Source organism: Silurus meridionalis, chromosome 4, assembly GCF_014805685.1.
Source record: "Silurus meridionalis isolate SWU-2019-XX chromosome 4, ASM1480568v1, whole genome shotgun sequence".
Classification (NCBI taxonomy): Eukaryota; Metazoa; Chordata; class Actinopteri; order Siluriformes; family Siluridae; genus Silurus; species Silurus meridionalis.
In genome coordinates this window covers 40,760,509-40,773,008 of record NC_060887.1, presented here as the reverse complement: position 1 = coordinate 40,773,008, position 12,500 = coordinate 40,760,509, and the positions used below count along the sequence as shown (strand labels likewise).

Here is a 12,500-nt window from a genome sequence, read left to right as displayed (position 1 = left end):
AGTCAGCCAGAGCCTTATCATACTGCTGCAGCTTCACGTAGCACAGCGCTCGGTTAGTGTAGTACACCGCTACAGACGGGTTCGGTTCTGCCCAGACACACACACACACACACACACACACACACACACACACACACACACACACACACACACACACACACACACACACCATCTTTTAGGATCTTCTACTGACTAGCAGGCCAAACTTCTGCAGAAAACCTACACTGCCATCTAGTGGCCAACTAAAAACATCATACAATACTTGACCACTAGCAGAGTTATTACTGTACCTGACCACTAGCAGAGTAATTACTGTACCTGACCACTCGCAGAGTAATTACTGTACCTGACCACCGCAGAGTTATTACTGTACCTGACCACGCAGAGTAATTACTGTACCTGACCCTCCCAGAGTAATTACTGTACCTGACCTCCCAGAGTAATTACTGTACCTGACCCCTCCCAGAGTAATTACTGTACCTGACCCTCCCAGAGTAATTACTGTACCTGACCCCTCCCAGAGTAATTACTGTACCTGACCACTCCCAGAGTTATTACTGTACCTGACCACTCGCAGAGTTATTACTGTACCTGACCACTCGCAGAGTTATTACTGTACCTGACCACTCGCAGAGTTATTACTGTACCTGACCACTCGCAGAGTTATTACTGTACCTGACCACTCGCAGAGTAATTACTGTACCTGACCAATCCCAGGGTAATTACTGTACCTGACCAATCCCAGGGTAATTACTGTACCTGACCAATCCCAGGGTAATTACTGTACCTGACCAATCCCAGGGTAATTACTGTACCTGACCACTCGCAGAGTAATTACTGTACCTGACCACCGCAGAGTAATTACTGTACCTGACCACCGCAGAGTAATTACTGTACCTGACCACCGCAGAGTTATTACTGTACCTGACCACTGCAGAGTAATTACTGTACCTGACCACCGCAGAGTAATTACTGTACCTGACCACCGCAGAGTAATTACTGTACCTGACCACCGCAGAGTAATTACTGTACCTGACCACCGCAGAGTTATTACTGTACCTGACCACTCCCAGAGTAATTACTGTACCTGACCACCCCAGAGTAATTACTGTACCTGACCACTCCGAGTAATTACTGTACCTGACCACTCCCAGAGTTATTACTGTACCTGACCACTCCCAGAGTAATTACTGTACCTGACCACTCCCAGAGTAATTACTGTACCTGACCACTCGCAGAGTTATTACTGTACCTGACCACCCCAGAGTTATTACTGTACCTGACCACTCCCAGAGTAATTACTGTACCTGACCACTCCCAGAGTTATTACTGTACCTGACCACCCCAGAGTAATTACTGTACCTGACCACCCCAGAGTTATTACTGTACCTGACCACTCCCAGAGTTATTACTGTACCTGACCACTCCCAGAGTTATTACTGTACCTGACCACTCCCAGAGTTATTACTGTACCTGACCACTCCCAGAGTAATTACTGTACCTGACCACTCAGAGTTATTACTGTACCTGACCACTCGCAGAGTAATTACTGTACCTGACCACTCGCAGAGTTATTACTGTACCTGACCACTCGCAGAGTAATTACTGTACCTGACCACTCGCAGAGTTATTACTGTACCTGACCACTCGCAGAGTAATTACTGTACCTGACCAATCCCAGGGTAATTACTGTACCTGACCAATCCCAGGGTAATTACTGTACCTGACCAATCCCAGGGTAATTACTGTACCTGACCAATCCCAGGGTAATTACTGTACCTGACCACCGCAGAGTAATTACTGTACCTGACCACTCGCAGAGTAATTACTGTACCTGACCACTCGCAGAGTAATTACTGTACCTGACCACTCGCAGAGTTATTACTGTACCTGACCACTCGCAGAGTAATTACTGTACCTGACCACTCGCAGAGTAATTACTGTACCTGACCACTCGCAGAGTAATTACTGTACCTGACCACTGCAGAGTAATTACTGTACCTGACCACCACAGAGTTATTACTGTACCTGACCACTCCCAGAGTAATTACTGTACCTGACCACTCCCAGAGTAATTACTGTACCTGACCACTCCGAGTAATTACTGTACCTGACCACTCCCAGAGTTATTACTGTACCTGACCACCCAGAGTAATTACTGTACCTGACCACTCCCAGAGTAATTACTGTACCTGACCACTCCCAGAGTTATTACTGTACCTGACCACTCCCAGAGTTATTACTGTACCTGACCACTCCCAGAGTAATTACTGTACCTGACCACTCCCAGAGTTATTACTGTACCTGACCACTCCCAGAGTAATTACTGTACCTGACCACTCCCAGAGTTATTACTGTACCTGACCACTCCAGAGTTATTACTGTACCTGACCACTCCCAGAGTTATTACTGTACCTGACCACTCCCAGAGTTATTACTGTACCTGACCACTCCCAGAGTAATTACTGTACCTGACCACTGCAGAGTTATTACTGTACCTGACCACCGCAGAGTAATTACTGTACCTGACCACCGCAGAGTTATTACTGTACCTGACCACCCAGAGTAATTACTGTACCTGACCACCGCAGAGTAATTACTGTACCTGACCACTCGCAGAGTTATTACTGTACCTGACCAATCCCAGAGTTATTACTGTACCTGACCAATCCCAGGGTTATTACTGTACCTGACCAATCCCAGAGTAATTACTGTACCTGACCACTCACAGAGTAATTACTGTACCTGACCACCACAGAGTAATTACTGTACCTGACCACCGCAGAGTTATTACTGTACCTGACCACTGCAGAGTAATTACTGTACCTGACCACCGCAGAGTAATTACTGTACCTGACCACTCGCAGAGTAATTACTGTACCTGACCAATCGCAGAGTTATTACTGTACCTGACCAATCGCAGAGTAATTACTGTACCTGACCAATCGCAGAGTTATTACTGTACCTGACCAATCGCAGAGTTATTACTGTACCTGACCACTCACAGAGTAATTACTGTACCTGACCACCACAGAGTAATTACTGTACCTGACCACCACAGAGTAATTACTGTACCTGGCCACCGCAGAGTTATTACTGTACCTGACCACTGCAGAGTAATTACTGTACCTGACCACGCAGAGTAATTACTGTACCTGACCACTCAGAGTAATTACTGTACCTGACCAATCGCAGAGTAATTACTGTACCTGACCAATCACAGAGTAATTACTGTACCTGACCACTCACAGAGTAATTACTGTACCTGACCACTCGCAGAGTAATTACTGTACCTGACCACTCGCAGAGTTATTACTGTACCTGACCACTCGCAGAGTAATTACTGTACCTGACCACTCCCAGAGTAATTACTGTACCTGACCACTCCCAGAGTAATTACTGTACCTGACCACTCGCAGAGTTATTACTGTACCTGACCAATCCCAGAGTAATTACTGTACCTGACCACTCCCAGAGTTATTACTGTACCTGACCAATCCCAGAGTTATTACTGTACCTGACCACTCCCAGAGTTATTACTGTACCTGACCACTCCCAGAGTTATTACTGTACCTGACCACTCCCAGAGTTATTACTGTACCTGACCACTCCCAGAGTTATTACTGTACCTGACCACTCCCAGAGTAATTACTGTACCTGACCAATCCCAGAGTAATTACTGTACCTGACCAATCCCAGAGTAATTACTGTACCTGACCACTCACAGAGTAATTACTGTACCTGACCACTCGCAGAGTAATTACTGTACCTGACCACTCACAGAGTTATTACTGTACCTGACCAATCACAGAGTAATTACTGTACCTGACCACTCAGAGTAATTACTGTACCTGACCACTCAGAGTAATTACTGTACCTGACCACTCCCAGAGTAATTACTGTACCTGACCACTCGCAGAGTTATTACTGTACCTGACCACTCGCAGAGTTATTACTGTACCTGACCACTCCCAGAGTTATTACTGTACCTGACCAATCCCAGAGTTATTACTGTACCTGACCAATCCCAGAGTTATTACTGTACCTGACCACTCACAGAGTAATTACTGTACCTGACCAATCCCAGAGTAATTACTGTACCTGACCAATCCCAGAGTAATTACTGTACCTGACCAATCCCAGAGTAATTACTGTACCTGACCACTCACAGAGTAATTACTGTACCTGACCACTCCCAGAGTAATTACTGTACCTGACCACTCCCAGAGTAATTACTGTACCTGACCAATCCCAGAGTAATTACTGTACCTGACCAATCCCAGAGTAATTACTGTACCTGACCACTCCAGAGTAATTACTGTACCTGACCACTCCCAGAGTAATTACTGTACCTGACCACTCCCAGAGTAATTACTGTACCTGACCAATCCCAGAGTTATTACTGTACCTGACCACTCCCAGAGTTATTACTGTACCTGACCACTCACAGAGTTATTACTGTACCTGACCAATCCCAGAGTAATTACTGTACCTGACCAATCCCAGAGTAATTACTGTACCTGACCACTCACAGAGTAATTACTGTACCTGACCACTCGCAGAGTTATTACTGTACCTGACCACTCACAGAGTAATTACTGTACCTGACCACTCACAGAGTAATTACTGTACCTGACCACTCACAGAGTTATTACTGTACCTGACCAATCCCAGAGTAATTACTTTATCAGATCAACCCAGTAATTAGTGTTACACAAGTCACGTCACTCTTAGTGCAGGTCTCAAGCCTGGATAAATGGGGAGGGTTTTGTTATGATGGACATCCAGTGTAAAACATGTCAAATTAAATATGCAGATCACGAATAAGAATTTCATAGCAGATTAATCAAGGTGCAGGTTCCCAACGACCACCACAGGAATTGTTAGCCAACAGGGTACCGGAGGAAATTGGGCTACTGTTGGCCGAAGGAAATAGGTATCTGTAAATAGGAAGGAAGACAAAGAGACGTGGTGGTGGAATGAGGAAGTGCAGGAGAGCAGAAGGAGAAAGAGGTTGGAGAAACAATTGAGATCGACGGAGTGATGAGAAAAGTAGGAAGGAGAACAAGGAGATGCAGCAGCAGGTAAAGAGGGATGTGGTGAAAGCCAAGGAAAAGGCATATGAGGAGCTGTATGAGAGGTTGGACACAGAGGAAGAAGAAAAGGATTTGTACCAATTGTCCAGGCAGAGGAACCGAGCTGGGAAGGATGTGCTGCAAGTTAGAGCAATAAAGGATGGAGAGGGAAATGTGTTGACTAGTGAGGAGAGTGTGTTGAGAAGATGGAGGAGTATTTTGAGCAGCTGATGAATGAGGAAAATCAGAGAGAGAAGGTTGGAGGATGTGGAGTTGGTGAAGCAGGAAGTGGATAGGATTAGTAAGGAGGAAGTGAGAGCAGTGATTAAGAGGATGAAGAGTGGAAAGTGGGTTGGACCAGATGACATACCGGTAGAAGCGTGGAGATGTTTAGGAGAGATGCAGTGGAGTTTTCAACCAGATTGTTTAACAGAATTCTGGAAGGGGAGAGGATGCCTGAGGAATGGAGAAGGAGTGTGCTGGTACCGATCTTTAAGAATAAGGGAGATGTGCAGACCTGCAGTAACTACAGGGGAATTAAGTTGATCAGTCACACCATGAAGTTATGGGAAAGAGTAGTGGAAGCCAGGCTGAGAGAAGAGGTGACCATCTGTGAGCAGCAGTATGGTTTCATGCCAAGAAAGAGCACCACAGACGCATTATTTGCTTTGAGAATGTTGATGGAGAAGTATAGAGAAGGTCAGAAGGAGTTGCATTGTGTATTTGTGGATTTAGAGAAAGCGTACGACAGGGTGGAGAGAGGAGTTGTGGTATTGTATGAGGATGTATGTGAGGGTGGTGCAGGACATGTATGCAGACAGTGTGACAGCAGTGAAGTGTGCAGTAGAAACAATAGACTGGTTCAAGGTGAAGGTTGGACTGCATCAAGGATTGGCTCTGAGCCCTTTCCTGTTTGCAGTGGTGATGGACAGGTTGATGGACGAGGTCAGACAGGAGTCTCCATGGACTATGATGTTTGTGGATGATATTGTGATTTGTGGTGAGAGTAGTGAGCAGGTGGAGAAGATCCTGGAGAGGTGGAGAGAAGGGGAATGAAAGTCAGTAGGAGTAAGACAGAGTACATGTGTGTAAATGAGAGGGAGGGCAGTGGAGTGGTGCGGTTGCAGGGAGAAGAGGTGGAGAAGGTGGAGGAGTTCAGGTACCTGGGGTCAACAGTGCAAAGTGATGGAGAGTGTGTTAGAGAAATGAAGAAAAGAGTGTAGGCAGGGTGGAGTGGGTGGAGAAGAGTGATAGCAGGAGTGATTTGTGATAGAAAAGTATCTGTGAGAGTGAAAGGGAAAGTTTATAGGACTGTGGTGAGACCTGAGATGTTGTATGGTTTAGAGACAGTTGACATCAAAGGAGGAGGTTTATGGATGTGGTGAGGGAAGACATGCAGGTAGTTGGGTTGAAAGAGGCAGATTTTTAGGACAGGGGGGTATGGAGACGGATGATCCACTGTGGCGACCCCTAATAGGAGAAGCCGAAAAAAGAAGACGACTGTACCAGACCAATCACAGTGTTATTTACTGTCCCTGTCCATTTGGAAATGTTATCTACTGTCCCTGTCCAATCAGAACGTTATATGCTGTCCCTGTCCAATCAGAATGTTATTCACTTGTCCTGTCCAATCAGAACATCTACTGTCCCTGTCTAATCAGAACAGTAAATACATCATTATCAAATACAATAATCAATGTTTAATACAACAATAAAACACACACACACACACACACACACACACACACACACACACACACACACACTCACTTACTATGGCTTTGCTGTAGCAGGTGACGGCCTCCTGGTACTTCCGGCAGAGGAACAGGCGGTTGCCATGCTCTTTGAGCTCCTGAGCTGAGGAGCAGCTCTTCTCCGGGCTGCCTGCCATCTTCTCCACGGGCTCGGCACCGCCGCCGCTTCCCCCTGCTGCTTCCCAATCCTGTTCCCCGTCTCTTCAGCTGGCAACGCACACGCATGCACACATTACACACAATCACATGACAAAACACCCATCACACACCAAAACACCCCATCACATGCCAAAACACACCAAAACACCCATCACACGCTAAAACACACCATCAGACGCCAAAATACGCTTAAAACACCCCATCACACGCTAAAACACCCCATCACATGCCAAAACACACTAAAACACCCGTCACACACGCAAAACACGCTAAAACACCCCATCACACGCCAAAACACACTAAAACACACACACACACACACAAAACACGCTAAAACACGCCACACACCAAAACACCCCATCAGACGCCAAAATACGCTAAAACACCCCATCACATGCCAAAACACACCAAAACACCCCATCACACGCTAAAACACCCTGTCACACGTCAAAACACGCTAAAACACGCCACACACACCAAAACACCCCATCAGACGCCAAAATACGCTAAAACACCCCATCACATGCCAAAACACGCTAAAACACGCCACACACCAAAACACGCTAAAACACTCCATCACGCACCAAAACACCCCATCACACGCTAAAACACCGTCACACGCAAAACACGCAAAACACGCTAAAACACCCCATCACACACCAAAACACGCTAAAACACACTAAAACACCCGTCACACGCCAAAACACGCTAAAACACCCCATCACGCACCAAAACACCCCATCACACGCCAAAACACGCTAAAACACACTAAAACACCCTGTCACACGCAAAACACGCAAAACACCCGTCACACACGCAAAACACGCTAAAACACCCGTCACACGCCAAAACACGCTAAAACACCCCATCACGCACAAAACACCCCATCATACGCCAAAATACACTAAAACACCCGTCACGCAAAACACGCTAAAACACCCGTCACACGCAAAACACGCTAAAACACCCCATCACACGCTAAAACTCGCTGAAACAACCCGTCACATGCCAAAACACGCTAAAACACCCGCCACACGTTAAAACACGCTAAAACACCCGCCACACGTTAAAACACCCTGTCACATGTTAAAACACCCGTCACATGTTAACACCCCGCCACACGTTAAAACACCCGTCACACAACAAAACACACTAAAACACCCGTCACACGACAAAACACGCTAAAACACCCTGTCACACGTTAAAACACCCGTCACATGACAAAACACACTAAAACACCCGTCACACGCCAAAACATGCTAAAACACCCCATCACACGTTAAAACACCCCATCATACGCCAAAATACGCTAAAACACCCGTCACACGCAAAACACGCTAAAACACCCTGTCACACGCAAAAACAAGCTAAAACCCCCATCACACGCTAAAACTCGCTGAAACAACCGTCACATGCCAAAACACGCTTAAAACACCCGTCACACGACAAAACACGCTAAAACACCCGTCACACGACAAAACACCCGTCACACAACAAAACACACTAAAACACCCGTCACACACGACAAAACACGCTAAAACACCCGTCACACAACAAAACACACTAAAACACCCGTCACACGACAAAACACGCTAAAACACCCGTCACACGTTAAAACACCCGTCACACAACAAAACACACTAAAACACCCGTCACACGACAAAACACGCTAAAACACCCGTCACGACAAAACACACTAAAACACCTCGTCACACACCAAAACACCCCATTACATGCTAAAACTCGCTAAACAACCCGTCACACGCCAAAACTCGCTAAAACACCCCATCACATGCCAAAACACGCTAAAACACCCCATCACACACAAAATACGCTAAAACACCCGTCACACGCCAAAACACGCTAAAACACCAAAACACACCAAAACACGCTAAAACACCCCATCACACACAAAATACGCTAAAACACCCCATCACACACAAAATACGCTAAAACACCCGTCACACACAAAACACGCTAAAACACCCCATCACACGCCAAAACACACTAAAACACCCTGTTCCACACCAAAACACGCTAAAACACCCCATCACACGCTAAAACTTTGCTTAAACAACCCATCACATGCCAAAACACGCTAAAACAGTCACACGCTAAAACACACAATCACATGCTAAAACACACCAAAACACAGTCACACGCTAAAATACACTTCACCCGCTAAATCTCACCATCACACGCCAAAACGCACTATCACATGCTAAAACACACCAAAACACCCCATCACACGCTAAAACGCACCATCACACGCTAAAACGCACCATCACACGGCACCATCACATGCTAAAACCCACTAAAACACATCGTCACACAATAAAACACACCATCACATGGTAACACACAAACACACAATCACATGCTAAAACACACAATCACATGCTAAAACACATCGTCACACAATAAAACACACCGTCACACGCTAAAACACACTAACACCCGTGACACGCACCATCACACGCTACCCTCCACCACACATTAACACACTAAAACACACCGTCACACAAAACACACTAAAACACACGTCACACACAAACACACCGTCACACACAATAACACACACACACACACACAATAACACACACATAATAACACACAATAACACACAATAACACACACACACACACACATAACACACACACAATCACAATAACACACACACACAATAAAACACACCGTCACACGCAAAAACAAGCTAAAACACCCCATCACACGCTAAAACACACACACACAATAACACACACACACACATAACACACACACACACACACACAATAACACACACACAATAACACACACAATAACACACACATGACAAAACACACTAAAACACCGTCACACAACAAAACACACTAAAACACCCGTCACATGACAAAACACACTAAAACACCTCACACAACAAAACACGCTAAAACACCGCCACACGTTAAAACACGCTAAAACACCCTGTCACACGTTAAAACACCCGTCACATGACAAAACACACTAAAACACCCCATCACACGCCAAAACATGCTAAAACACCCCATCACACCAAAACACACCAAAACACCCCATCACACGCCAAAACACGCTTAAAACACCCGTCACACGCAAAAACAAGCTAAAACACCCGTCACACGCAAAAACAAGCTAAAACACCCCATCACACGCTAAAACTCGCTAAAACACCCGTCACACGCAAAACACGCTAAAACACCCGTCACGCAAAACACGCTAAAACACCCCATCACACGCTAAAACTCGCTGAAACAACCGTCACATGCCAAAACAAGCTAAAACACCCGCCACACGTTAAAACACGCTAAAACACCCGCCACACGCTAAAACACCGCCACACGTTAAAACACCCGTCACACAACAAAACACGCTAAAACACCGCCACACGTTAAAACACCCGTCACACGACAAAACACGCTAAAACACCCTGTCACACGTTAAAACACCCGTCACATGACAAAACACACTAAAACACCTCACACAACAAAACACACTAAAACACCCCACACACGACAAAACACGCTAAAACACCCTGTCACACGTTAAAACACCCGTCACATGACAAAACACACTAAAACACCCGTCACACGCCAAAACATGCTAAAACACCCCATCACACGTTAAAACACCCCATCATACGCCAAAATATGCTAAAACACCCCATCACACGCTAAAACACACCAAAACACGCTAAAACACCCCATCACACGCTAAAACACCGTCACACACAACAAAACACACTAAAACACCCGTCACACACGACAAAACACGCTAAAACACACAAACACACCGTCACACAACAAAACACGCTAACACCCCGTCACACACAACAAAACACACTAAAACACCCGTCACACACAAAACACGCTAAAACACCTCACACGACAAAACACACTAAAACACCACGTCACACGACAAAACACGCTAAAACACCCTGTCACACGTTAAAACACCCGTCACATGACAAAACACACTAAAACACCTCACACAACAAAACACACTAAAACACCACGTCACATGACAAAACACACTAAAACACCTCACACACAACAAAACACACTAAAACACACACACACAAAACACGCTAAAACACACTAAAACACCCTGTCACACGACAAAACACGCTAAAACACCCGTCACACACGTTAAAACACCTCACACAACAAAACACACTAAAACACCCCATCACACGTTAAAACACGCTAAAACACCCTGTCACACGTTAAAACACGCTAAAACACCCCATCACACGCTAAAACACCGCCACACGTTAAAACACCTCACACACGACAAAACACCCGTCACACGTTAAAACACGCTAAAACACCCCATCACACGTTAAAACACCTCACACAACAAAACACACTAAAACACCCGTCACACACAAAACACGCTAAAACACCCGTCACACACACAAAACACACTAAAACACCCGTCACACACCAAAACACCCCATTACACGCTAAAACTCGCTTAAACAACCCGTCACACGCCAAAACACGCTTAAAACACCCCATCACACGCCAAAACACGCTAAAACACCCCATCACACACAAAATACGCTAAAACACCCCATCACACGCCAAAACACGCTAAAACACACACACAAACACACACACAAAACACGCTAAAACACCCCATCACACACAAAACACGCTAAAACACACTAAAACACACACACAAAACACGCTAAAACACCCCATCACACAAAACACACTAAAACACCCTGTTCCACACCAAAACACGCTTAAAACACCCCATCACACGCTAAAACACACTAAAACACCCTGTTCCACACCAAAACACGCTAAAACACCCCATCACACGCTAAAACTTTGCTTAAACAACCCATCACATGCCAAAACACGCTAAAACAGTCAGACGCTATAACGCACCATCACATGCTAAAACACACCAAAACACAGTCACACGCTAAAATACACTTCACCCGCTAAATCTCACCATCACACGCCAAAACGCACTATCACATGCTAAAACACACCAAAACACAGTCACACGCTATAACGCACCATCACACGCTAAAACGCACCATCACACGGCACCATCACATGCTAAAACCCACTAAAACACATCGTCACACAATAAAACACACCATCACATGGTAACACACAAACACACAATCACATGCTAAAACACACAATCACATGCTAAAACACATCGTCACACAATAAAACACACCGTCACACGTTAAAACACGCTAAAACACACTAACACCCGTGACACGCACCATCACACGCTAAAACACACACACACACACAATAACACACAATAACACACAATCACACACACACACACACAATAACACACACACACACACACACACACACATATACACACACACACACAATAACACACACACACACACACAATAACACACACACATACACAATAACACACAATAACACACACACAATCACAATAACACACAATCACAATAACACACAATCACACACACACACACACACACACACAC

General features: G+C 45.4%; 2 protein-coding genes across 3 annotated transcripts in view; both read right to left on the bottom strand.

Annotated features, from left to right (window-relative positions):
• Positions 1-7,032, bottom strand: part of stub1 (STIP1 homology and U-Box containing protein 1) — a 13,978-nt gene extending 6,946 nt beyond the window's left edge. The window contains exons 1-2 of the mRNA XM_046848335.1: positions 6,846-7,032; positions 1-87 (exon numbers count right to left, since the gene is read on the bottom strand). The exon at positions 1-87 is cut by the window's left edge and continues 111 nt beyond it. Coding sequence (XP_046704291.1) covers positions 1-87; positions 6,846-6,966 — 208 coding nt within the window. The 5' untranslated portion in view covers positions 6,967-7,032. The remainder of the gene's footprint in view (positions 88-6,845) is intronic.
• LOC124385132 (NLR family CARD domain-containing protein 3-like) overlaps positions 1-12,500 on the bottom strand; it is a 987,530-nt gene that overhangs the window by 460,129 nt on the left and 514,901 nt on the right. The window lies entirely within an intron of this gene.